Source organism: Halichoerus grypus, chromosome 8 (genome assembly GCF_964656455.1).
Source record: "Halichoerus grypus chromosome 8, mHalGry1.hap1.1, whole genome shotgun sequence".
In the NCBI taxonomy this organism is placed as follows: Eukaryota; Metazoa; Chordata; class Mammalia; order Carnivora; family Phocidae; genus Halichoerus; species Halichoerus grypus.
The window spans coordinates 42,944,936-42,972,356 of record NC_135719.1 but is presented as its reverse complement, the minus strand read 5'-3'; the positions used below and the strand labels follow the sequence as shown (position 1 = coordinate 42,972,356).

At 51.3% G+C, this 27,421-nt stretch overlaps 1 protein-coding gene across 2 annotated transcripts; it reads right to left on the bottom strand.

The window, feature by feature from the left end:
* Positions 1-320: 320 nt before the first annotated feature.
* Positions 321-27,415, bottom strand: PKM (pyruvate kinase M1/2). 2 transcript variants are annotated; one of them, XM_036095191.2, is made up of 11 exons: positions 27,276-27,415; positions 16,192-16,358; positions 15,522-15,613; positions 10,737-10,868; positions 10,109-10,295; positions 9,059-9,329; positions 7,195-7,345; positions 6,813-6,965; positions 4,227-4,393; positions 1,703-1,884; positions 321-1,060 (listed from the first exon to the last, which is right to left on the bottom strand). In XM_036095191.2, exons 2-11 carry the CDS (start codon positions 16,343-16,345, stop codon positions 954-956), a joined length of 1,596 nt encoding a protein of 531 aa, XP_035951084.1. In that variant the 5' UTR covers positions 16,346-16,358; positions 27,276-27,415; the 3' UTR covers positions 321-953. The 2 variants fall into 2 exon arrangements, with proteins under 2 accessions (XP_035951084.1, XP_077935260.1); XM_078079134.1 differs by lacking the exon at positions 4,227-4,393 and adding an exon at positions 3,665-3,831.
* Between the last annotated feature and the right edge of the window lie 6 nt (positions 27,416-27,421).

Genomic DNA, 27,421 nt, shown 5'->3' with positions numbered 1-27,421 from the left:
TACATTAGGGTCCTCTGCTGCGTTAGACCTACCCCACCAGCGCAGGAGGGAGGGGGCCTTGTTGCTGCCCTCTCTTTGGTCCAAATAAGCCAGTAAGATGTCCCAGCTACCACCTCCTGAGGGTGATGAAGGGATAACCTATCTCCTCAAGACAGTCAGCTCCCGTTTTCCCAGCACCTCTGCACCCCACAGAGCACCGGTTGCAGGTGGCCTGGGTCACCACACAGGCACGACCACAAGGAGGCGCAAGTGTCTTGCCACCTTCACCCTACTCAGAGGGTAGGATTCACCCATCAGAAAAGCCATCAGAAAAGCGAGGAAACGGGTGCTTCAGCTGTTTATTGACACACAGGTAGGCTCTATAGCAACAGGCCTGGGGGCGGCTGCAGCAGTGGGGAAAGTGGGGGGTGGAGGGCGGAGGGTGGAGTGTTTGCCTGCAGCGACAGCTGAGTGTAGGAACAGAAGTGCACAACGCACACAAGGTGGGAGTGGGGGAGCCTGAGGGGGGTGGAGAAGCAAGTGAGGGCCTGAGCCAGTCTCCTTAAAGTGGAACCAGTGCCCTATGCTGCTACTCTTGCTGGCGGTCTCTTGACCGCAGGCCAGGGTTGGGAGTTCTCTGGTACCCGTTTTCCATAGGTACCAAATGGAGTACGCAAAGGAGGATAAGCAGGAGCTGTTGCCCTCCATGTTAAGCTCTGGGGCTTCCAGTCCTGCAGCCTTTCTTCGTCCCTTGCTTGGGTGAGGTCACATGATGTGCAACCCAGCTCTGGGTCACCTCACCCGAACAGGGTCCTAAAAAACAGTCATGTTTTACAGAGGCATTAATCTTCCCTGGCATCCCAGCCCACCAGTGCCACGTGACAGCCCCCAAGTGAGCACTACAAGCATTGCTGGCCTAATGGATGGGTTGGGGAACGGGGATGGGACAGGGGCTGGAGGGGCTCTGGGGCCCATCACGGCACAGGCACGACACGCATGGTGTTGGTGAAGCCGGAGCCAGGGCGCCACCCAGTTAGCACAATGACCACATCGCCCTTCTTGAAGAACCCTCGGGCCTTGCCTGAAAGAAGAGAAGAAAGGCTGGTGAGTAAAAGCCGAGCCAGGCAGGTGCGCACCTAGCCGACTGCCCGCGGGAGGTAGCAAGCAGGGCTGACGGACCATTACTTCCTTACACCACAAGGTGGCGCAAGCCTCCCAACCCAGGCAACCGGGAAGGGGGAGGCCCTGCCCTGATACTTCCTGATCAATCAAATGGCAGAGTTGCCAGGGACCTTTGGACATCATTCATTTTACACTCTAGAGGGTAGAGTACTTCCTCTCATCCACTGATATCCTACTTTACCAGGGACAAAGGCCACCAGTACATAATCTGTGTGTATGGCACCCCACGGCGTAGAAGCTACGGCTAATTTTTTTTTTTTTAACCCTCAGTAATGAGCAGATGCCCAAGAATGGACACCCCTGACTATCCAGGATCCTTTGCTTTGAGCCCCAAACTGGAAGACAGAGAGAAGTGGGCAGCTCAGCCCAGAACTTCAGGGAATGGGAAGGAGGATTCAGAGAACATTCCCAGGGATGTCAGCTAGGACTCCTGCACAGCCTAAGGTCAGTGTGTTCCCCTTTCTAGAGGATCCTAGGGAGACCAGTGCTCAAGCACTGTTCCCACCCCTCCAGGCTCTAGCCCTTGCTCCCAGCCACGCACCAACATTCATGGCCAAGTTCACCCGGAGGTCCACGTCCTCAGCCCAGGCCTCCTGCACTGGGTCCTTACACACCACAGGAAAGATGCCGCGGTACAGGTGGGCCTGGCGAGCAGTCTGGTGATTCCGGGTCACAGCAATGATGGGGGCGCGGGGGCGGTATCTAGACACCTGGTGAGCAGACCTGAGATGGGATGATGGACAGGCAGAAGAGACCATTAAACAGTGTTCCAGAGCCTCCCAGGACACCCCGCAGGGCCTTCAGCACCAGCTCACCCTCTAATCCAACTCACTCTGCCAGCATGAGACCCTGGCCATTTTAGCATGTGCTCCCGATGCCGGGGCAGCCCCTCGTCCTCTACCTTCCAAGGAATAGAAGACGACTCTTTAGTGCCACACTACCCAATTGCCTTCCAGCCCTCCTCACAGCCCAGGGCCCCAGGATCATACCGACCCGGCATGGTCAGTCTCACCTATTCACCCAACATGGCCCGTAGTTGGCAGAACCCCCTCCTCTGAACTTTGCCATCCTGGCACAGACACAGCCCTGCCCAATCTCACCAGCGCCCATTCCTCTTGCTGCCAGCAGCAGTGACAAGCCAAGCAGCATGGGAATAGCACCTGACTCTTGACATCTGCGAAGAACAGGAGCACGGCCCACCAGCCCCCCCGGGAATCTACAACGCAAGCCTTCTCTCCTGCTGTGCCCTCTCCCCAGCCCACAGGGCCCCCAACGTCCCTGAAGCAGTCCCAGCAACTGGGCTCGAGAGCCAAACCTGAGTATTTCTGAGCAAGGCTTCGAAATCTGGGTGCTACCCAGGAGGAAAGACCAGGAGATGGGAAGGTTAGTGTGGGAGGCTCTGCCTGTGAAGGCCCCTCTGGAGGGTAGGGGGCCCCTTGGAGCCCCAGCGCCAGATGCTTCCTTGAACAGACACTACCTTTCTGGTTGTAGATGTGTCTGGGGAGTTGGGGAGGGGCTTGCTTGCAGGAGGCCCTGGGCCTCAGAAGGCAAGCTCTAAGGACACTCAACAGGTGTCAGGGAAACTTAAGCCACGGCACAGCAGAGAATGCCCCGTTAAAGGCCTGGCCCCATACAAGGCTTTCAGAGGGAAGCAACTGGTGAAGTCGGGACTTGCGACAGTGAAATCCCAGAAGACTGGAGCTAAAAATAGCCAAATAGCAAAGGCTGGACCTTTCCACAAAGGTCAATTCTGATGGCGGGAGCTGTTTATCCCGAGCCCTCTGCTGCAGCAATCTGCACGAATCTCATGCCCTGGTCCTACAGGCAGCCCCACCAGCCGCTCCTCGGTGCACAGGGCCGGCCGGCCTGACCCCCCTCTACCCTTCCCTTCTAGGAATCCCTTGTGGCCCTGGGGCAGGGATGAGGAGCACACTCCCAGACGGGGGCAGTGACAGAGGCTAACTCCATGGCCGGACTAGGAAGAGATCCCGAGTCTAAGGCCAAGCACAGGCCTCAGCTTGGTTGCATGGCACCAGAGTGCCCACGAGACAACATGGTGACCTTTCCTGGTCCTCAACCCACTTGCCTTTGGGGCCCAAAGACAGGCAGGGACAGGTGCACCAACCAAACAGCCTGTCGGTGGACAGCAATGATTTTCCAAACGGAACTTTTAAAGAGCACATGGTAGCTGGAATGAACAAAACTGGCCACCTTTTACTTTTTTAAAAGATTAGCTTGTCAATAATCAAATAAGCATCTGTAGTCAGTCTATCTGTAGTTCTGTAATTCTCTAGTTTATCTTGAGGATGCAAACTCGCTTTGGATGCAAATGCTCTCACACCACTGGCGGGTGCTGTCTGGGGTCCTCCGGGCCCAGGGGCAGGCAGAGGGGTCTTACCCGGGCTCAGCGCTGTCCGAGCCCCGTCCAACGCACCGCTCTCAGGATGCCCAAGGAAGGTGCCCCGGAGCAGGGCATCCCCGGGGAGCCGCCGCCACCTCCTACCTGCCAGACTTGGTGAGGACGATTATGGCCCCACTGCAGCACTTGAAGGAGGCCTCCACGGCGCCCACGGCGGCGGCTTCTGTGGGGTCGTTGGTAATGGGCGCCAGGCGGCGGAGTTCCTCAAATAATTGCAAGTGGTAGATGGCGGCCTCTGCCTCACGGGCAATCTACGGGGGGCGATATCCGTCCAGAGGGACAGGAGGGGGACAGAGCTTTGTCAGAGCCGCGTCACAGGGGAGGGGGGGAAGAGTCGCCCAGACAGCTGGTGAGGAACATGTCCCTGGATGTGAGGCCAAGAAAAGGCCAACCACCAGAGGTGCTGAGCTGAGCAAGATCCAGACTCACAGGAACAAGCCCTTCACCAGCGGCCAGGGCCATCCACTGCGCCTACCGAGCCAAAGGCCCTTTTGGTCCTGCCCTGCCCTGACCTCCCTGGCTGGCTTCCTGCAGATGAGAAGAGGATTGGAGCCCAGGCCGCAGCTCTAGGGCCCTAGCTGCCTTCTAGATCAGCTGGAGCAAGAGGCTGGTTATCCTGCGGAGTTACCTGCCCTTGGGGCCCTACCTGCCAGACTCCGTCAGAACTATCAAAGCTGCTGCTAAACACTTATAAGAAGCCTCCACGCTGCCCATGGCCATGGCTTCCATGAGGTCTGTGGAGTGGCTTGAGCCTCGCGCAAGTTCTTCAAACAGCTTGCGGTGGAACATGGCTGCCTCAGCCTCACGAGCTATCTGTAAGGTTTAGAGGGGGGAGGAGAGGCAAGGAGGAGGGAAAAAACAAGAGACAACACATGGAAAGACAGAAGGGGGAATTAATCAGAGGAAGGTAAACTTAGGTTAATTGGCTAAATCTGTCCTTCATGCAGATGCAAAGAGGCAGCGTGAGGAAAGCCCAAGGCTCAGGGATGGGAGGAGAATTTCCAGCATCGACTGCTACTGCTTCCCCTCCCACAGAGGGAAAATTGGTTCTTCCATTCTGGAAGGACTTTTTGATTGGGGGTAGGGGTGGAGGGAGACGACACGGCGGCAGGCTCTAGAACCTCGGCACAGAAACACGCCCAGGCTGGACCCACGCCACTCCCTGGCAGGACCCGACCATGCTGCCTCATTCCACAGCTCACAGGAAGGAACAGGCCCTCCCTCCTCACATGGCTGTCTGGTCACCGCAGGGCTCAGCGCCTGGCTTCCAGGCACACGCGGGACACTTGCTTGGCTGCAGGCACAGGACTGCTGCCAGCCTTTCCAGTGGCCGGCCACGGGAACGCGCTGAGCAGCGCCGGAAAGCCGGGGTCAGACGAAACCAAAGCCACACAGCTTAACCGTGGTCCAAGCACAAAGGGGGGGAAAATGGCAGATTGGTGAGGGGCACACGGAACAGCCATGTGAAGGGACAGATGCCTGTGGAAGCACACAGGTGAGTGTTAACAGGACATTTGATTAAAAATGTAAGGATTACCACAGTCATGAGAAAGCCATTCAGTTATTCACAGACCACCTGCTCAGGTAACATCAAGGATTAGAAAGAAAACGTAAGCTTCAGAACATTGTAATGCATCTTAGAGGATAAGGGGTGCGGGGAGAATCAGTAAGAACATCTCATTAACTTGACAGCAGAAGCAGGTACATGGCAGGATTTACTAGGTTAAAGGTTTTCTTTCTCTAAGGGAGGGCATGCAGTCCAAAGGACAGGAGACGTGAACAGGAAATAGAACCATACCTGATGCTGCCTAGCCCTTAGTCATGGGTGGTTAATTGCCTCAGACACAAAAGAAAGCAGTGAACGGTTAAAGGAAGCTCTTGGCCAGTGTTAACTGGGGGCGTGGAAAGGAGAGGCCTGCACCGCCTAGCCCAGAGCACATCACTTATCTTCTGAGCAGGGCCATCCAAGCCCTGTCGTTCTCTCTAAGGTGTCTGTTCAGAGGAAAGACTGGGGTATGGAAAAAACAACAGGAGTTCAGAGGCCAGAGCATGATTCTTAGTACAGACCCCTGCTGGAGACCCAGCCTCATCTCCCGCTGGACAAAGCACTTTGTTACAGGAGAACAGTGGCTCTGGAGCCAGCAGATCTGGGTTCAAACTGAGGCTTTATGACCACATAATCCTCCTCTGTAAGTTGGGGTGACATCTATCACGCAGAGGGTACAAAGATTACATCAATCTACACAGCCTAATAACTGGACACACAGAAAGGGAAGGAGGAAAGGAAGAGATCTTTGTTGGGGGGGGTGTTTACATTTGGGGGAGTGCAGGGGAGGGGGCGTCACACAAAGGGCACAGGGATCCTTTGCTTATGGGAAAAGAATTGGAGGGTCAAAGAAAAACCACTTCAGGATCCTAGGCGAGTCTGCTGAGCTCACACACGTTATAAGCACTGACACTGGACTATTGTAAGAAAGTAAATTTGCAGCACTCCGTCTCCCAGGCCTCAGGAGCCCTGGTAACTGAACCCTGGGTTAACTCTTCAGTGAGTCTAGAGCAGGACCAGACAGGGCCAAGGAGCTGAGAAGGAGCCAGGCAGTGGGACGTGGCCACGGACCCTTCTAGATGCTCTCATGCCAGGCCCAACAGGCTCACTCTCTCCACCTGTCCCGACTTGTGGACTTGCTGCCAGTCACTAAAACCCCACCTTTCAGCCTGAGGCGAGTGCAGCAGCTCAGCAAAGCAGGCCCCGCTGCCGGCGCCATGCAAGGCCAGCTAAGTCACCTCAGCGCACGCAACAGCTTCCGGAGGGGGCCTAGGTGCCCCCGGGGGAGGCAGCTGATGTGGGACAGGTGGGGAATCAAACAAAAGCCAAACAGGTTGGCTGGGAGGAGCCCAGGGCCTTTCCCAGAACAGGGCAGAGGTACTCGGGTCCTCTGGGCTGTCCGGAGGAAGGGATTCACGGCCTTGAAGCCAGAAGTGACTGTGTTATGACGGATGAAGGAGGATGCCTCCAGAACCGGAGGAAACAGGAGGGAATGTGGGCAGGGAAGGCAGAAGAGAAAAAAAACCAAGACACTCCTCTCCCCCCAGCACACACTTCCTCACTCCTGTTGTGACTCAGAGGATCATAAAAGGTTGTGGGCGCAGCAGCCCAAAAGGTGTCGCTCTGTCCAGAAGCTTGCCTCCCCCCCGGCCCGGCCCGCGGACATAGGGAGGCCCGAAAACTCACCAGGTGCTGCATGCGGACCGCCTCGAGCGGGTAGTCCCCTTTGGCCGTCTCTCCAGACAGCATGATGCAGTCGGCTCCATCCAAGACCGCATTGGCCACATCGCTGCCCTCAGCCCGGGTGGGACGGGGCTTTTTGATCATGCTCTCCAGCATCTGGGAGGGGACAGAGCACAGGGAGATGTGGCCGGGGCCATCTTCAGAGAAGAAGGACTACACCCTGACTCCCTGGGGAGCGTGTCTGTGCACAGAGTACGGCTTTGTGTACATGCATGAGGGGAAGGGAGGGTGTGCATGTTTGAGAGGTGGGGGGGGTGGGATGCTGGGAAGAGACCAGCCGCCCCCCTCCCCCCACGAGCGTGTGAGGATGGGGAGAGGCACATGCCTGCGTTGCACAGATGACAGGCTTCCCGGCTCGGTTGCACCGCCCAATCATCATCTTCTGAGCAAGGAAGACCTTCTCTGCGGGAATCTCAATGCCTAGATCACCACGAGCCACCATGATGCCATCGCTGGCTTCCAGGATCTCATCAAACCTGCCAGAGGGGGTAGAAGGAGAGGCTCTATGGAACAAGGCCGCAAGTGCAGTGATGCTCAGGAGGTTCTCCTGCATTCTCTGATTTAGCAGCCCTTCACCAGGACAGCCGTCCATGACCTCCTCCTGGGTGTGCAGGTGACGGGGTGTTCCAGCTACCTTCATCTCCCAAGGCGGGCTAACGGTTCTGCTTGCTGACCTTCTTTAGCGCTAGGATGGGGACTTCACTGAAGGGGCCGGGGAGAGGACAAGGTTTCTTCCTTCCCATCTGCAGCTCAGGAGGCCCCTCTTGAGGCATCTCTCTACCATCGGCACCCCAGCCAGCACTTCCAAGCAGACAGAGAACACAGGGCCAGCTGAGCACTCCTGACACAGAGGTCCGTGGCCTTCCAGCCAAGGACGCTTGAGGGCTGCTCCTTGAGGCAGCCCCCTCCCACCTGATGAATGCAAGAGGACATGTGGCTTTGCCTGGCCTGCGGCCAAGGTCAGCAGGTACCCCTGGTTTATCAGGACGGCAGGAGGGGGACTCCATGTTGCCTGGTACAAAGGACATCTACACAGAGCTAAGAATGGCAAGGTCAAACACTGGGCAGGGCCGCTCCTCCCGCCCTCCCCAAGTACGCGCCTAAATCACACAAGTAGGTCTAGAGTTTTAGCTGTGCTGACTTATGCTCCTAGTAGGGAGCTGAAGAGGAAGAGATGTCAGCTAGCTGGCCGTACTCATTGGCTCTACCTGGGGACACTGGGGAGGTGGTGAAGTGGAGCTGGGTGGGCCCAGGCACAGCGGAGGAGGTACATGCTTTCCTCCAGGAAGCTGGTCACATGCCAGAGCCAGCCGAGTCATCAGGCCAGCTGCTTTCTACGTGAAGACAAGGACACCAGGAGCTTCCCCAGATCTCCCAAGTGAGGGGCCAAAAGAGCCACCCCCTTCCTAAGAGCCTGCCATCTTCCTTCCATTGGGAAAAATGGTGGTGGAGGCGGGGTTTGGGGGGCAATGTCCCCTTGTTCCAACAAAGTAGCACTCCTGATCAGGAGGACAGCATGATCCTGTAAGCAGTGACCCCGTCCACTCCAACATTGGTCCCTGGGCCTATGGAACAATGTCAATCACCACTGGGGAGCATCAGCATGCCAATCACCTGGGAAGATATATATGTTGTTTTTGTTTTTTTTTTAAAATACCAATGCCTTGGGGGCCCTGGCTGGCTCAGTCGGAACAACGTGCAACTCTTGGGTCTCAGGGTCACAGGTTCGAGCCCCACATCAGGTGTAAAGATTACTTAAATAAACTTTAAAACAAAACAAAACAAAAACAAGGGGCGCCTGGGTGGCCCAGTCGTTAAGCGTCTGCCTTCGGCTCAGGTCATGATCCCAGGCTCCCTGGGATCAAGCCCCACATCGGGATCCCTGCTTGGCGGGGAGCCTGCTTCTCCCTCTCCCACTCCCCCTGCTTGTGTTCCCGCTCTCACTCTCTGTCAAATAAATAAAATCTTTAAAAAACAAAAATAAAATGAAATAAATAAATAAAAATACCAATGCCTTCCACTCCCCTTCTTCAGATATTTGGACTCAGTGGGTCTGGCCTCAACTAGGGAGTTTGTATTCGGATGGGCAGGTCGCCAGATTTGGGAACTGGGTATTCACGGGATACGGTCTGCTTTTTGGAAAGCGAGGCCGGGGCTGATGGAAGCAGGGGACAGAGAGGGGCACTCACCTCCGAACTCCCTCATGATTCTCAATTTTGCTGATTATCTTGATGTTCTTCCCTTTCTCTCCCAGGACCTTCCGGACTTCATGGACATCTGAGGCCTTGCGGATGAAAGATGCAAACACCATATCTACATCCTGTTCTACCCCAAATTTCAGATCCTGGATGTCCTTTTCCGACACAGCAGGCAAGTCCACAGCAGCCCCGGGGAGGTTCACACCCTTCTTGCTCCCCAAGGAGCCACCGTTCTCCACCTCCGTCACCAGAAAGTCAGGACCTGTCCGAAATTGGGGGTGGGGGAGGGAGCAATGAGGGCACAATGTCCAACCGGAAGCAGGCTCCCCCGGTAGAGTGAACTGGAATGAGGCACATTGTGGGCACTGGAGTCGTACGTCCAGAATTCTGATCCCAACTCACTAACTGTATAATCTTGGGCAAGTCGACTAACCTATCTGTGCCTGTTTCCCCACCTGTTAAATCGGGATAATACCGGCTCATGAGGTTGTTTTAAAATTTAAACAAGTTACCACGTAAAATGCTTAGATATTAGCTATCATTCCCAGGTATTCCTGCACCTATCACACTGAGGGATGGAGGAAGGAAAGCAGAAAGGCAGAAACAGTGAGGATGGATAAAAAAAGAAATCTTCTCATATGCTCCCCGAGCACGCGATAAAGTTGGACTGAAGTCTGTTTTAAAGCACAAGGAATCAGGGGCGCCTGGGTGGCTCAGTCATTAAGCGTCTGCCTTCGGCTCAGGTCCTGATCCCAGGGTCCTGGGATCGAGCCCCGCATCGGGCTCCCTGCTCGGCGACAAACATGCTTCTCCCTCTCCCACTCCCCCTGCTTGTGTTCCCTCTCTCGCTGTGTCTCTCTCTGTCCAATATACAAAATCTTAAAAAAATAATAAAAAATAAAGGACAAGGAATCAGAAAAGGAATTCCTGAGAATAAACAGACTTCACCTTGCTGTCAGCCAAACAAACTTCCCATTGTCCTTGGGTCAAGGGAAATTTAGAGATGGTTCTAGAGAATGAGATGCCGCCCCCTGTACCTACCTTTCTGCTTCACCTGCAGAGAAATAAGCCCATCATCCACGTAGATCTTGCTGCCCACTTCCACCACCTTGCAGATGTTCTTGTAGTCCAGCCACAGGATATTCTCATCACATTTGTCCATGTAGGCATTGTCCAGAGTGATCTTGAGCGTGGCCCCTTTCTTCAGCTCCACCTCCGCAGTGCCGCTCTACAGACCAGAGAGTAAGCCGTGAGTCCAAAGAAAAGCTCTTCCCTCCAAGGAAAAATGCTCAGATCTCCACCAGAAGTAACAATAAAGCCTCTGGCTTTGCAAATCAATGATCATATTCTCGAACTTACCTCAAGGAAGTCACCCAAGGAAAACCTACAATGTTTTAGTCACGCTATGTAAATGATAGGGGGAATAGCGACGCAGACAGACTTGGGAAGTAGGTTTTTAGAGTAAAAAGTTCCTCACTCTATCACGTCTTAGCAAAGTACACCAAATCAACCTTTTTGACGGAACGTGATGAACAGAACTCTCACATCTAGATCTAGATCTGAACCCTGAGGAACACAGCCTCTGAGCAAGGCATGGACTGCGGAGGATGGCTCTCTGGAGCCCGCTGCCCCCTGTGCCCTCCCTCTCGCTGCTCCCCGTGATACTCACGCCCTTGATGAGCCCAGTTCGGATCTCGGGTCCTTTGGTGTCCAGGGCCACGGCAACCGGCCGGTAGAGAATGGGGTCGGAAGCAAAGCTTTCCGTGGCTGTGCGCACGTTCTTGATGGTCTCTGCATGGTACTGAGGGAAAGGAAGGAAGATGACAGGGGTGCTCCCACACAAGGATCCAGCGCCAGAGCTGAGGCGGATCCCTCAGGAAAGGCCTGTGATGTTCTAGACCACCTGCTGTGTCTAGCATCAGGGTCAGCCAGTCACCGAGCACCCTCTATCTGATCATTTCAATCTCTTTGGCTTCTGCCCCCTTCTTCTACAGCACTCACTCACTCTAGAGCCAATCTTAGTAACTTTAGAATACTGCCACCATAACCAACTACAGAGATGGCGTAAACACATCTCAACGTAAAAAGCTTGTCTCCTTTGTGTTCCCTAGGACCCATCACACTCCCTCGGCAAATACAGCAGACAACTGGAGTTAAAAGCCCTGGTCCTCAGGTGTGGGTCACACTGGTCTGGCAATCACGGTCAGATTCTGATAGATTTGGCAATTCTGAGCTTCTCCTCTATTGATCCCAACGACAATTCAAACTCCAGAGTTATTTACTTAAGCTTACAATGGCCCAAGCTAAACAAGCCATTGCTAAGGTCCCACAGACCTGGTTTTCACAATCACGTTTTGGGGTGGCCGAGGGGAGCGTGAGGATATGCCTCTCTCCAAACCAACTGCCCTGACTTCCATCTTTTTCCTAAGCCCTTGCTCTTTTCCCAGTTGCCACGACTGTCTGACTAAAAAAAGGGACTCAGAGCCAAGATGTTAAGAGTTCTTAGTGTAACCAACAGGACGCTGCTGATCACAGAGGCACCCAGCTCAGCACTTTGCGGGCCCTGTCCTTCAGCCTGTCCAGGAGAGCAGCACCGTCGAGGCAGCTGGAACCAGAGTCTACCCTCCAAGGACCGTGCTGCCTGAAGCGTGGATCTGAGAATCTTCAGCTTCTAGTTATGGTCTCTAGTGAGGACCGCTGGCTTGTTTTCTGGGGGCAGGGGTCCCTACTCTGAGTTATGACTATTTCTTTCTATTACTGGCTCGCAATAAAATAATATAAACTAGAATATAGAGATAATTTTTTTTTTGAAGGAATGGGTGTTTCACGTTGTCAAATGCCTTTTCCTCAGAGCTCATGTGAGGGGTAAAAGAATCCACGAAGTTCTTAGAGCAGAGGTGAGCAACTAATATCACCGTCATCTCCTACTGGCCACTCTATATTTCATCCCAGTGTGGACTTTGTGTTCCTAGAATAAAATTTACGTGGTCACGGGGCAGGAAATTCTTTTAGTAGACGGCTGGATGTGGACTGCTGAATTTTACCTTTCCTGTCTGCTTCTCTCTAAATGACGGCCTGTGCGCTAACCTGCCTGGTTGCGGTACTGTTCTTGTCTCATCTCACTAGCAGGGTGTGCTGGCTTCAACGAACATACTGGGAAGACTTCTGTACTTCTTTAGGCCCTGGAACAGCATGACAAAGGACGTAACCTAACCACTCCTTCAAGGGGAGGCAGAAGTAAGCAATCCAAGTTCTCCAGGCCTGGTGCTCTGAATGAAGCTAGTCACCTTTTCAATTTCTTCAGGCTGTTAATCTATTTATACTTTCTACTTCTTGGACACTACCTTTTCTTGGAAGATAATCAACTTCATCTCAACTTCTGGAAAGTAAAGTAGAAGTCTTTTTATGACTTTCAAACTCTCTTCGAACATATGGGAAATACTCCCTTTTCATAGTCTCTTTTTTTGGTGCATCCTCATTCTTGACCAGGCTTTCTGAAAGTTTCTGTTTTACAGGGATTTTTTGGTTTGTCAAATTTATTTTCTATTTCATCAAGTTATGCTTTTAAATCAATGCTTTTCCTTCATCCCTTTTAGGTTATTTGGTTCCTAGTATTTGAGTTAAGTGTTTCATTTACTTTCATTAAGACTTTTGCTTTCCGGTAAGTACATTTAAGTCTATAAGTTTTCTTTTTTCCTTTTTCTCTTTTTGGGGTGGGGGGTGGGACAGAGGGAGAGGGAGAGAGAGAGAATCCTAAGCAGGCGCCGCACTCAGCACAACCCTGAGATCATGACCTGAGCCAGAATCAAGAGTCGAATGCTTAACCCACTGAGCCACCCGGGTGCCCATGCCCCTGTAAGTTTTCTTGATTACGGTTAGACTTAAAATTTCCATTAAAAAAAAAAAGCCTGAGAATATGGTCTCTATAATTTCCATTTTATGGGACTTGAGGGTTTTTGGTAGCCTAATAAATTTTATAATCATAAGCATTTTAAATAAACACGTGTTTTTGTTCTTGGAGGACATAAAATCTACTGTACACACACCAATGAGATTATTAGGTCGTACATTATTCAAATCCTCTCTACTGGCATCTTTGGGGACATTTCTGGGAGGTGTGTGTACTACAGTCGCCCGCTATGGCTGTGGTTTTGTTGGATGCTACCAAGTGGTAAAGAATTCCATCAATCAATACTGTCCTTGTGGAAGGTTCTAAATTTAGGTCGTTTCAAAGTCAGTATCTCTGGGGCCACACGTTCAGTAAGAAAACATCTTGTGCACCTGAACTGCCCAACGGGGCAGGGGCACTGAGGCCGGCAAAGCTGGAAGAAAAGAGCAGATGCAGACAGATGTCCCTCTGTCAGAGTCAGCGAGAGAGAACAATTTCAATGCTCTGCTTAGAAGAGCATTTAAAAATTGTCAAGAGGGGCGCCTGGGTGGCTCAGCTGGTTAAGCGACTGCCTTCGGCTCAGGTCATGATCCTGGAGTCCCAGGATCAAGTCCCGCATCGGGCTCCCTGCTCGGCGGGGAGTCTGCTTCTCCCTCTGACCCTCCCCCCTCTCATGTGTTCTCTCTCATTCTCTCTCTCAAATAAATAAATAAAATCTTTTAAAAAAATTAAAAAAATTAAAAAAAGGAAAACATTTAAAAAAAAATAAAATAAAAATTGTCAAGAGCTGGGAAAGCATGTTGCAGCCACTAGTCAAAGGTGCCTACGAAGATGAGTTTCCAAACCCCTGATCCCAGAGACAACCTTATCCTGGTCAAAAACCCCAAACCCACGAGAGGGACTTGAGTGTGTGTTTGTTTTTTTAAATCCCAATTCTAATCTGGGAATAAGAATTAAAGCAGAGAGATCTCCAAACGCCTCTTGTAGTCTAAAAACACCCAAATCCTTGGGCCAGGCCGCCCCCCCCCCCGCCCCCAGGGCAGGTGCAGCAGACACCCCATGGCCTTGCCATTTTGGAGCTGTGGCGGTGTTAGTTTACTGGATTGGATGGAAAAGGCCATCAAGCCTAGTTAAAGGTCGACTTCTTCAAATCTATTTCTGCTTCTTCTGCTGCACACAGGAGACCTTGGCACGGTCCAGCAGCAGGGATCAATGGTGAACCGATCCCCACTGGTATCTTTAGCTCTCTCTTTGGGCTAAGCTAACACTTGCAAGAATTCCTGGTGACTCCCGCCAAGGCCCCCGACTTTGGAAAATTACAGAATGCCAGCACGGATGTGTCTTAAGCTGCCTGAAGTACCGCCTGAGCACAGTTCCTCTGAACCTGGTCAGGCCCCCATGACATTTGGAGGCCGGCCGCCTGCCAGGCCATAGACTGTTTATGAAACACAGGTTAGGGAACCCACGATGGAGAGTCTCACATTTCCAGAAGGAGAAATTAACTTTTTGGACTGTACTTCCTGGGGCTTTATTTTTAGTCTAAACTTAACACCAGTTTCCAAATGCCAGAGGGCAACCCCTCACCACCTGTCCTTACAGGGTAGCATTTTCTTTATTCCGAACAGGAAGTATCAGAAGTCAAGACAGGGGAAAGTCTGGCTCAGCCATTTCTTCTGTATCAATGCCAGTATGAAATCCCACGGCTTATGATGGAGCCTGATGGGTTTTAAAAGGAACCGTCCCTCAAGGAACCTCCACTCCTCCCTCTGAATGAGTTTGGGAACAGGAGCAGGGATGGAGCATGTCCCAGGAGTTGCCACCTGGTCCCTGGGTAAGGCCTCCGTCCACAGGGCAAGTCAGCTCCTACACAGCCTCAACACAAATACACTCCTACCAGGCTGCTGGGGAAGGGTGCTGACTTGGTTTTAATGTACCAGGACCCCTGGGAAGAGATAGGCCAGGAACACAATATTGATGAAGCGGGGTTGGTGCATTAGACTCAGCACTTAACTTGCAATGGTAGAAACTCCTCTCCTGGACTTGCTCAGTTATCGTGGGTCTAAACTAGGCCAGAAATCCACCTGCAGGGTGGTGACCTTTTGGTTCATCTCTGCAATAGGAACTGTTATGGAGACCCAGGGGTAGGAGGTGGCAAGCACTGTGGGTTCTCCAGTAGACCCTTCCACACTTTTTTAAGTTTACTTATTTTCCCAGCCATCTCTACACCCAACATGGACCCAAAGCCCCAACCCTGAGATTGAGAGTTGCATGCTCCTCTGCCGGAGCCAGCCAGGCATCCCCAACCCTTGCACTTTTGTCAGCACAGGTGTGTGGGAAAACCATGGCCAATAACCAAAGATCGTCTCCACGTAAGGAGACTTGGCCAGCTGGGATGGCAGGAGATGGGGGAAGGATAGTAAGGACAGGCCAGTGAAGACGACCTCCGCATTGGCTATAAACCCCAGACTCTTTCTTGCTTGATCCACTGTGGCTAAATGAACAGCACACTGCCACCCAATTTCCTGCATGCTGCCCCAGTGGCCAAACCATCCAGCTGAGGCTCACCTCGTGGGTTCCATGAGAGAAGTTCATACGAGCCACATTCATTCCAGACTTAATCATCTCCTTCAGCATCTCCACTGATCGGGAAGCTGGGCCTAGTGAAAAAAAAGTTTTAAAGCCAAAGTGTTAATTATTCAAAGGAGGAATAACACTTTCAAGTATGAAGAATCCTTGATATTCTTTTCCCCTAAATTTTCCTCCTACAAATCACTCAAGGTTCTTTCAAAAGCATATAGATGGCTGTTACTGTGTTTGCCCATTTTCTTGATTTAAGGGAACACTTTTCCTATTCCCTTCAACTCCTATAGGCTCCTACATCTAATGAGGAAAGCCTAAGTAAGACTTAACCAGCCCTCTCTGCTCTCCCCAAAGCCGGGTCGGTTTTCCAACCACAGAGTCTTGGAGCATGTCAAAAAGATCTTCCCTAGATTTCTGAGATGCTCCTAAAAGATGTGCTATTAAGGAAGACACCATCTAAATTCTGCCTTTAGCAGCCGACACAGAGCATGCAGACTCCTTATCGCCACTTCCTAGTCCCCAAAAGAACCTGTGTAGCATCTCGCTCAGCACTCAGGTTTGCTACATTTCTTTTGTCTCTTCAGGAGAGAAAAGATCACGGTCCTATGAAGCCCCTGTTTTTTTGGGGGGGAGCGGGGGGGCCACAGCCACTCACCGATGGTACAGATGATGCCCGTGTTCCGGGCCGTGATGGGTGGCGAGTCGATGTCCAGACGGCACATGTGTTCCAGGAACGTGTCGGCCATGGCTGCGTGCAGCTGCTGGGTCTGGATGAAGGCAGTGCCGACATCGCTATGGGGCTTTGACATGGCTGCTGAGGTCCTGGATCCAGGGGAGTTGAAGAGACAGTGATCAATCCGAGAAGCCCAGGTGGTTAATATACTCCTCCGCACAGGAGGCTGTTTCCTGCTTACACATTAACTCAATAAGCACACTGTGCACAAGCCACAGGGAGCCCCGCCACACTCTGGCCATGTGGGCGCTCCTCAAGTCGGGCAGAGGGTTCACGTGACCGTGAGCAAGCGGAACGGACCTCAGAGAACAATTTAAAACCTCGTACCCAATGCATGTACTTCCCAAGTATCCACTGTAAGCAGACCTCCCTTACAATGGGCTAGTATCTACCTTGACAGTTTTCCTGTTAATCCTACAAGTAACATTTCACGGGCACCGAAGGAGCTACCTCCAAAGAAAATTGTAACCAATCCTCCAGTGATATAACCAGCGATATAAAGAACTGACTCCTCGTTTATAGTACCTTGGCAAATATAGATCTTTGTACAAAAAGCTATCTCAAAGCTATAAATGTCTGCTACAGAGAGGGGCATCCACATTGTTTTTTAACAATCCCCACCCAAACTCAAAGTGATTTTCCTGGTTGTAAAGACAACCACCATCCAGGCAGTCCTTTGAGCTCGGGAATCCTAGATTTTCACTAACTCGGAGCACCACCTAAGTTCATTCCTCAACTCAGTCTGGCAGGAGAGTAGGTCCCAGTTCGCTGACAGATAGTAAAAACCAGTCCTTGGACAGGAAGCAAAGTTGATCCAAAACCCTACATGCAGAATCTTTTGCCCCAGGAGTCTGTACCTAAAAACGACAACCACTTTGGTCAGCAGGACTTTAGGATGTGCAAAGCAATTTGCAGAAAACCAGAGATAACCCCAATGGCACCGGTCTGGTTCTAAAAACATTACAGCTACTTTCACAACGCAAAGAAATCAAGATAGCTTGCCAAATCCTTTTCCCAACTGATTTTCTGATACACCATCCCAATTCCCTTTCTGACAAGTACACCGCAAAGACGATCTGTTTCAGGTAATTAACCAGGCCAGGTCACAATCCTGACAACTGGTCCCGACCTTTGCTTTCTTCATTACTGACTGACAACTAAACTCACTCAGCCGGTTAGTTAGCTGATTACAAAGACCTAAGAAGCTTCCAGGAAATGTCTGAAGAACCACCAGGTAAGGATGTGAGTGTGAAACCCAACACTCCTCATCACAAGGCCATCCCTTCCTCAAGTTCTCCAACCAAAGGCTACTCCTAAAACCCTTGAGCCTATAGGCTTCAGCCCAGGCTCTAGAACAAGCCCCTCTTCAGCCCTATCCCAGCTCCTCCTAAATCTCAGGGCTCTAAAATCAAGGCACCCCATATATATCCCTCTTACTCTTTGTCCTCCTCTGTCCTTGACTTTGTGGCCTCTTAGGGTAGCTTGGGTAGAGCAAGCATCTCAACCCATCTCTGTACCTTCAAGAATTCTGATTAGAAGCCCAAGAAGCTCTGTGACCAGCTGTGAGCAAACCTCCAGTCAGCTACTGAAAACGGGTGGCTACAAGTCTTCAGCTACAGAAGCTAAAACTTTAAAAATGGGACATAAGATACTGGCTAACTATTCCACGTGGCAAATGCACTGTTCCCTTCAGCGTGCATTTCCTAATTCCCTAATACACACCAGGCACCGAATCGAAAATGTTTGGAGGTCCTCTCCTCCATGACCTATTCGCTTTCAGATCTGTTAGCACCTAGTACTTGGAAGTATTCCAGGGTCTGTCGAATGACCTTTCAGTGTATCTTAATGCCTCGTGGTCAAAATCAAAGTTATACCTCCCTTCTCCCCTTCCCCAAATCTGAAGAACTTATGAATTCCCGGAAGGACTGCCTCGGTGGCCAGGGTTCCGGGCGGTCCGGGATCGTGTGCCGTCAGAGCCCAAGGCGGGGCTTAGGTACCGCTGGCTGTTAAGGGAACATGACTGAAGAGATGTGCACCAGGAGGCACACCCAGCCAACTGGAACACAAAGGCCTACTGTGGCCTCCAAGTGGAGTCATCATCCAGTCTGAGGACTGTTATCATCAACAAATTAAGATCTGAATGAGTGGGTTAGAGCCACTAAACCCCAATCTTCTTAAAAATCATCAGCTGCCAACAAAACAAAACAAAACAAAACAACAAAAATCATCAGCTGCCTCTTCTCTAGACCTGAGACATGAGGGTTTCCTTGCAAAGACATGGCGGGGGCCCACAGGTTATTGGGTCATACCTTGTGTTCTCGGGGCTTGGGCTTCTGGTGACATAATGATCTTTTTTTGGCTCAGGGTGGCAACTTGGCCCCACTCGCAAAGACCGCTCGGAGCTGAGTAAGGTTTGCTCTGCAGAGCTGTACAAGGATCAAGGTAGAAGCTGAGTGGAACTGAAGTTCTTTGTGGCAATGGAAAAATTACCTTAATAACCAGATAACCAGAGGTAGCTGCTCCTAGAGCTTCAGCTAGGTTACAGAGAAAAACTGGGATGGCAGGAGATGGGGAATACCAAGAAACTGGTCACAGAAAATTTGCAGGTAAGTTCTTATTGGCTCATCTATAATGCTTATCTCCTCCCAAATACCCAGATTATCTTCCCTCTAAGTTCTCTTTAAGCCTGTGGTTTACTAACATTTCACTATTCTATTTAAGAACCTGGTCGCTCCTGTTTTTTTAGAGAGAAGGGATACTAAATTAAACATAAATAAAAAGACAGGAAGCAGATCTATGCAAATAGTAACAGCATGTCATCTGGATGGTAGGATTACAGCAAAATTTGTTCTTCCCTTTACTAATAAATTTACTGATATGAAATACTTTGCATTAAGAAAAATCACAAATGTACTTCTTCTGAAAATGGTATATTTACAAGTTTCCTGGTAAAAGAGTTGGAATTAAAACAAAGGTGAAGCCTCCAGTTTCATTAATCAACCACTGCTCTACAAGCTTCAGGAATACTCTGCTTAAATGTGGCAAAGGCGGGGCGCCTGGGTGGCTCAGGTGGTTAAGCGACTGCCTTTGGCTCAGGTCATGATCCTGGAGTCCCGGGATCGAGTCCCACATCGGGCTCCCCGCTCAGCGGGGAGTCTGCTTCTCCCTCTGACCCTCCCCCCATCATGCTCTCTGTCTCATTCTTTCTCTCTCAAATAAATTTAAAAAATCTTTAAAAAAAATAAAAATAAATGTGGCAGAGGTGAGGTAACGCATGAGGGCCCTAGATCACAAATGCATTGCCAGATCGTTCCACTGGCTTAAGAAGGCCAACCTTGATCCACTCAGAACCTCAAAGAAAAAAAAAAAAGTTAATATAGTCCACAGGACAATTCTATGCCAAAAACCTGTGAGTTACACACACAAATCCAGCAAACTTCTTTTCCTGTTTTTAGTCTGGACTCAGCTTCACAGCAAAATCTTTATGACAAGGATGTTCTGGTCCAGAAGGACGGCCTCCAAAGCCAGGAGATGCCATTAGCAGATACAATTATACTGCACTCAAACAATAACCCTATTTTACTATCTCAAATGAAATCTGAGGTTTTGCAAGCTCTGATTTTTTGCTCACCCCAGCCTATGAAATGCAAAAAATAACAAATGAAAATTTATTTGGCGTTTTGAGTGGATTTCCACACCAGCAATCAAAAAAAAAAAAAAAAGCTTACTTGTCCAGACTCCCATGAGATCTCAACAGACCCCTCAAGATCTCTACCAAACCGGACAACTCAGGTCTCATCCCCAGGTCACCGACTGGTCTCCTGACTCAGGCTGTGCGCCCTGGAGCCTCCCTTGCTGAAAGGTCAGTGCTCTGCTGCCCATCTCCCAGGTCTTCTAGAAGCCTCTTCCTCCTGAGCACTAGCTGCCCATCCTGCCAACCACCTAACTCCAGTTCTTCCTCAAACATCCTGGGACTCTCCCCCGGCCCCAGGGCAGCAGCCAGAGCCGTGGCTTCTCAGGGCGGGCCTCTGGGAAGAGCTCCCCTCCCTTGTGCTTGCTGTCTGGACAGCGGCCTGCCAGGACATGCAGCCCAGCCGGTGCCAGTCTGACTCACTGCTGCATCCTCCTCCTCGGGAGGCACAGACATGCAGAGCCAACCTCCAGCCAGCAGTGGAAGCCCGGCGTATCCCCTGAGGGTGGCAAATGCTGGGCCCAGGTACAGGAACCTTATTCTTGAGCCTGAGCCCCTGCAGGAGAATCTTCCTCGGAGCCATTTCTCCTCTGTGAGAAACGAGACACCAGGAGAGGCCTTAGTGCAGACTGAGGGAATGGGGTAGGCATAGTCACACCTCTGCTCCACGTGTCCCCGATCCCACCTTTCCGTTCTTATCTGAAGCAGCTCCTGGTTCTCTAAAACGAGGGCTTCTTCTGTGCCAGACACAATCCTCTGGCCATGCTCCAGAAACCACAGTGGGCGGGATCATATAAAAAAAATACGACATGCCACTTCTTAGAGCCAGTACTGTCGTTGGCAAGTTGTGCCGGGACAGATTCACACTTCACTCCACCGATTCTTCCACAAAGGCCCAAATCATTCTGCCCTAGTAAACCAGCCTGGCCCATGAGCCTGTATGTGCATACGCCAATTTCTAACCAGCCAGGGCTCTCTGCACCAAGTCTGCTCTGATGCTGACCTCAGCACACAGAGCAACCCAATCATGATGGCACCCGATGCCCACAATTGTCTTCCCTGCTCTGTCATCAATATGCTACCTACACCTCCAAGGCTCCAAGCCAGCATGATGAAGGCCTTTCAATTCCCTCATCTTCAGAACAGATGAGGTGTTCGGGCCAGCCTGCTCTCTAGAGAGATGATGGAACAGAATTCCCAAGACTGGCCCTAATCTGACTATGACAAGAAGATCAAAATGGGTGCCGGGCCACCCACAGAACCTAGGAAGGTCTGCGCCGAACGGCTGTTGGTCCTGATCTACAGCTAGAGTAATGATATCGTGCATTTGCATACGGAACAGGGTATAGATGAGAAGCAATTTTTAGCTGAAGTCCCTTCTACCCTCAGCAGGCTCGATAACAGACAGCAAAGTCTAGCTTACCTGGTTACATAAAACAAAATGAGCCCACTCGCAGGTTCAGATAAAATTCCCTTGCTTTTATTTATTTGGGGCTAAACCTAAGGGACTTCAACTTTATAAGCAGGAACCTCAAGTTCTATTTCAAACTCGAGTGTGAACAGGGCACAAAAGCAGATACAAAATGGGCCCACTCCCCGCCCCCCACCAAGGACCACAGCTCCAGGGCAGAAGTCCCAAATCAGAGAACCTTCAGATGCCCTTGTTTGACCACAGATGCTCAGAGCAGAGAAGTGGTTTCAGCCTAAAGGAGGAAGTTTGGAAGAAGCTTTTGTTGTCCTGTGTTAGGATGCCTCCTTACTAGGCTTAACATAATGAGGCAGTGTTTTAGGGCATGATAATCATACTCTGGAAGCAGTGAGGGACTGGGGACTCTGTATGTAGTTCAAGGCCCTTCAAAGTCAGGTACATACAACCAGGACCGGTGATGGGCTCCACAACGAGGTGTTCCAGCCCAGCATTCACAGGAGCTCACCCTGCATCACGGCTGGAAGGAGGGGGGGGGGGGAGGGAGGGGGGGAGAGGAGGCGGAGGAGGGAGAGGAGGCGGGGGAGGGAGGGGCGGAGGAGGGAGGGAGGGCAGTGCCACCTCTCCAAGAACAGACCTAGTTCGAATGACTGGTCTTCCTACAGTGACCTTCACAGGTCTGCTTCTATTCTGTTTTACTTTGAAACAAAGAAAAAAAAAAAGGAATATTAACATCTGTATTTCTACCACCCAGAACTGACCACTAACCTTTAGCCAGAATTCCTTTAGACTTAAAAAAAAAAAAAAAACTGTTAGAATTTTGTAATTTTCCCTCCATCCCCAGATCCCTCCAACCCTTCCACAGCCCCTCCCGAACTTTGACACCCAACCACTGTCAGGAATTTTGTATCCTTCTAATCCATGTAAGTGTATCGATATCTATGCTGACCCCTATGATATTGTTTTTCTAAAATGCCGTAAGTAGAATACTGTACAAATAAACATCTTTCTTTTTTCAGCACATTTAAGATCTATCCAGTGGGGACGTAGATCTAGTTAATTCATATGAACTGCTATCCTGATCCATTGCACAACTAGATCATTTATTTATGTGTTACCTTACTGGCTGGCCATCCTCCCCCCATTAAATCAATTTTTCCCCTATGAATCAATGCAGTAACAACTCTCCTAGTACATGGCTCCTTGTGCAAGTGTGAGCTGCTATATATACCCAGAAATGGAATTCCTGAGTCACAGGGTATATTTATTTTCTATGTTACCAAATATCGCCAAATTGCTCTCTAAAGTGGTTATATCCATTTACAGCTAACGAGGGACGTGAGTTCTAGCCCTCTCACACCTCTGCCAACATTCAATATTGTCAGAGCTTTAATATGTTCACCCTCCTGATAGGTGGTATTTATTCATCTGCTTTCTAATGTAATAACAAAAGAGGAATACCAGATATTAAAAGTCTCTACTTCCCTACCTCTAACTAGATCAAAACTCCCAGGGCTCCTCCAAAATGCCCATGGTTTTGTCTCCTGTACCATGACCAACTCACTGACTGCGTAATTCTTTTGCACTCATCACTGCAAACAGGGAAGACACCAGTTGTCTAAAATTCAATAAATACTAGCTGTAGGTTGATTTCAAAGGCTTGGAAGGAATGGGCTCCTTTCTAGAGAATTTTTCAGACTGCGTCAGCTAAGCTGCCACTATCGTAGCTGGTCTTGGCATCTGCCCCCCATCGGGGCCCCTGCCTAACTTTCCAAACATAGCTTGCTGGCGTCAGTAAAGAGAGGCTTAGAGCTCCCCAGAAGCTTTGCCTACGGACAGAAGAGGGGAGGTAAGTCTCAGAGGCCGCAGGAGGTACTGCAGCCAGGCTCACCCTCCTACGTGCAGACAGGCACAAACCACTGCAGGGGCGGGGCACCACACCACTTGATGGCCCTGCCACCCTCCCCTCCTGAGCTGAGAGGCCCAAAGGCCCACCAGATGTTGCACACTGCCACTCGCTTGGCAGCCCCGCTCACCTTTCCCGAAACAGCTTCTTTAACGAAAGCCCCAAACAATCAGGCCATTCATTTATCTAGTCTAAGGCTGGCTCTTGGTGAAAAATCCAAGTTCCCAGAAAGTGTGCTAGTATTAAGAACAGTCTTCCTTTAGCTCTATTCCCAGCTGTCCTAGAATTGAGGTTTAAAGTGATGACTCACGGTCCTAGAGGACTTTAAAAAAATTTTTTAAGTAATCTCTGTGGGTCTCAAACTCACGACCCCAATCAAGAGTTGCATGCTCTACTGAATGAGCCAGCCAGGTGCCCCTCCTCTAAGACCTCTTCCCAAGTAAATCACTTCTGTATCTCCCAACATCCTCAACAAGGTTGCAAGAGAACTCTGCTCACATAGGTGACTCATCCTTGTGCTGTGCCAACTGAGATTTGACTGTGGACGTTTAGAATGATTCAGAAAGAAAATGTCAGATGAGTCATTTTCCCATACCCTGAGCTCAGTCTTAGCTCTTGGCAAAAATAACGCATCCTGGGGCGCCTGGGTGGCTCAGATGGTTAAGCGTCTGCCTTCGGCTCAGGTCATGATCCCAGCGTCCTGGGATCGAGTCCCGCATCGGGCTCCCTGCTCCTTGGGAGCCTGCTTCTCCCTCTGCCTCTCTCTCTCTCATGAATAAATAAAATCTTTAAAAAAAAAAATAAAATAATAACGCATCCTGACATGCCTTCATACAAGCTGAAGCAAATTAGAACCAGGGTACTGTGAGCTGATAATGCTAAGAGCTGCTTTCTAGCTCGTAAGGCATTTCCTCATTTCTTCCACTGCCTCAACATTAAGAAACACACAGCTTTAAGAAATAAAATGGCTTTTCCTGTGAACCACCCCCCCTTAATGTCACAACATTCAAGGCACAGAAGCAACTCCTATGAGGTGCTAGGTCTGTTTGGAGTCCCAGCTACCAAATTTGCCAAGTCACCGGCAAATTATTAGAGACCCAATAATGCTTGTTGTTAAACTATGAATTCAACACTAAAATTATTTACTCCTAATGCAGTGCTTAAAATGAGAGCAGCTATACTAAGACAGGAAGAGACTAATGTCCATTTATTTTGACTTAAGTCCAGTAACTCAAGAATGAGTTCAAGGACATTCTTTCAGTCATTGTTTTTCATGACCATGACAGGGCTGCCATGTCTCAGGAATGCAGGTGCACAGACTACATGACCAGGGCACGGGGTTCTGCCATGCTGTGCCTAAGCTCTTAGGGCAGTACAGACAGCTGGGGCACCTGGGCAACCATTTTTCACTTAACTGAAACCATTTTTAACTTGGGGAAAATGCAAGCTTCACTATTTGACTCACTAAATGGAGAGAAGGGACTTTTTAAACCTGCGAAGACCACAATGCAGTTTCCCACTCACCCAACGAAGAGAGTTCTCTCAAAAGCAGAGAAGTTGAAAGGTTGAGTCATCTTCCCCCTGGAGGCCCCCCCACCCTCCCACAGACCTGGTGATGGGTTACATACCCTTCCCCTCAGGACAGCCCCACTCCATTTCCCAACAGCATCGTCAGGCAACAAGAGAGTAAATTATTTGCTAACAATGCCACAGAGCAAGAGTCCTGACCTAGGATATCCTCTGTAGCCCAGGGAGTGGCCACACCCTCAGTCCTGCCAAGAGGCGGCTACTGCCCCTGCCTCCGATCCTCACACTTACCACCTGGCTGAGCAAATCCTAGAACTCCACCTGGAGCAGGTGGGGATAGCGTGCACAGATTTCAGTTTGGGGGTTACAAGTTTGTTTCTACTCTTACAGCCCAACACCAACTACTGGAATTCTGGCCCTCCTTGCCTTCCTTTGTCTACAGGTCCTGATTCTCGGGAGACCCAAAGAGCCCCTGTAGCAAGCTGAGAGCTGCAAGGTAACATTATTAGTTACTTTGTAAACACTGTGCACCAGGATCCCTTAAGTGATTGGTTTCCAGGAGATGTCTGGTACTTAGAAACCTGACTAAATAGTTAATCCCAAGATTAACTCTGAGTATGTGTTTGGGGATGGCACGGAGAAGATGAGCCCTCATCCTCCATTACAGTTTAAGTAATTGTGCTCAGTGACGAAAGAATACATCTGGAGCCATTTCTTCTGGACATCTCACTTAGAGATTAGGCAGTGCGGAGAGTATTCACCACATATACATGTAGGTATGCGTATTAAGTAAGCGATCCTTTCAACGATCCGGGGGAAATGTTACTCCCAGTTCACAAATGGGAAACAGATGTCCTGGGGCTGAATTCCCTCCATCATTCCCGTATATCCATGAGTCAAACCCGAATCTAAAAGCCTGTTAACTTCCCAATGCTTCTGTCCATCATGCCTGGACCTTAACTATCAGACTCATGTGTACAGGAGAGGATCAATGTCCTGGGTTTGAAGAACACGGATAAAAAGTCAAGGAATGCCTTTCCATGACTGGACTTTTAAACAACCTTCACATTGGAAGGTACTCCTCTGCTTCAAACCCAGTGTGTGATGCCACCTTGTGCGGCCTTTCTCCACACACACCCCCCCCCCCGCCCCAATCCCTCACCCAACAGGAAGCGGTCCCTTCCTCGCAGCACTTACACTGGTAACTTTTATGTTAGTTCCCTAATCACATCATGTTGCGGGCTGTGACCTTTCTAGCCATCCCCCCTCCCCAAAACAGCTTGGCACAGAGAGATTTTATTGAGTGAACGCGGTACGTGGCGCCAAGCTCTGGACATACTTCTACTCTGCCTATAACCTGCTCCCACCCACCCGAGACCTCCGTGTTCTGCGATCGGGGAGCCTATGTTCAGCGTGGTGAAGCAGAGGCGAGCCTGCGCTGGTCCTCCGGAGGGGCGGGGCGGGTCCCGGGCCGCTACGTGCAGCCCCGCCGCGGCGGGAGGGAGCCCGGCGACCCCTTCGGGGCCAGTGCAGCGAATCCGGGGCGGCCTCAAGCAGGAATGCGCCACAGAGGCAACCACCCTCTCCTCCCCGTGCAGCAGGAAGGCCGAGGGTTACGTAATCTTCCAACTGCGTCCCGGGCCGCCGCTGCATCCCCCGGCCGCACGGCAGCCGGCCCTGCCCATCCGCAGACCACTGCGATTCGGGCGGTGAGCGCCGGGCGCGGGCCCGGGGCTCCAGGACTCACCCGCTGCAGAGACGCGGGAGGCGGGGGATGCAGGCGGACGTGACCAGGACGGAGGGGAGGGGCGAGGACCCGGGCGGAACGAATCAGAGAGCGGAGGAGAGGGATGCGGAGGAGCGGACGTGACCAGAATGGAGGGGGGAGGGGCGGAACCAGAGCATGAATGGGGGAAGGGGTAGGCATGAGGGGGGACAAGGACGCGGGAAGAGCACACGACGCTGAATGGAGGCGGCACGGGGGAAGGGAGCTGGGGACGGGTTCCGAGGAGAGGTTTCAAGGAAAGCATCAGAATCAGGGGGACACGGCCAGGTTGAAGACGGGGAGGGGGAATGGTATAGTATTAAGGGGCCACGGGAGGAGGCGAACAGAGGAGCGGGGGCTGGAGGGAGGAGAGGAAGGCACCCGATGAGGAGGGATTACTGGAAAGAAGTGATGATGGAAGCAGATCGAGGAGGCGAGGATGGGACCAGAATGGGAGTAAGCATTGGGGCAGGAGAGCGGCGGCTTTGGAAGAAACAGGAGCTGGGCGTCTGGGGGCTCTGAAGAGCAGGCCCTAGGCGCGAGGTGCCTTTCTCCTCTCTCCCGACCCCACCGGGTGCAAGATGCCCGGGAGCCTGCGCCGGCCCGGGTGTGGGTGCCCTGAGTGCGCAGGCGGCCGGGACTCCGCACTGGCTGGGCGCACGGAGCCGGGCCCGGCCTCTGCCCCGCTCACCTCCGGCGCGGTCCCGCTCGAGCTGCACTGCCGCCGCAGAACGGTCTTGACGCTCGCGACGCGAAGCTGCTGTGCGAGAGTCGGCCGCCTGAGCCCCAAGGTTATCCCCGCTGCGGCCGCCGCAATCCCTCCGCCGCCCCGCCCCG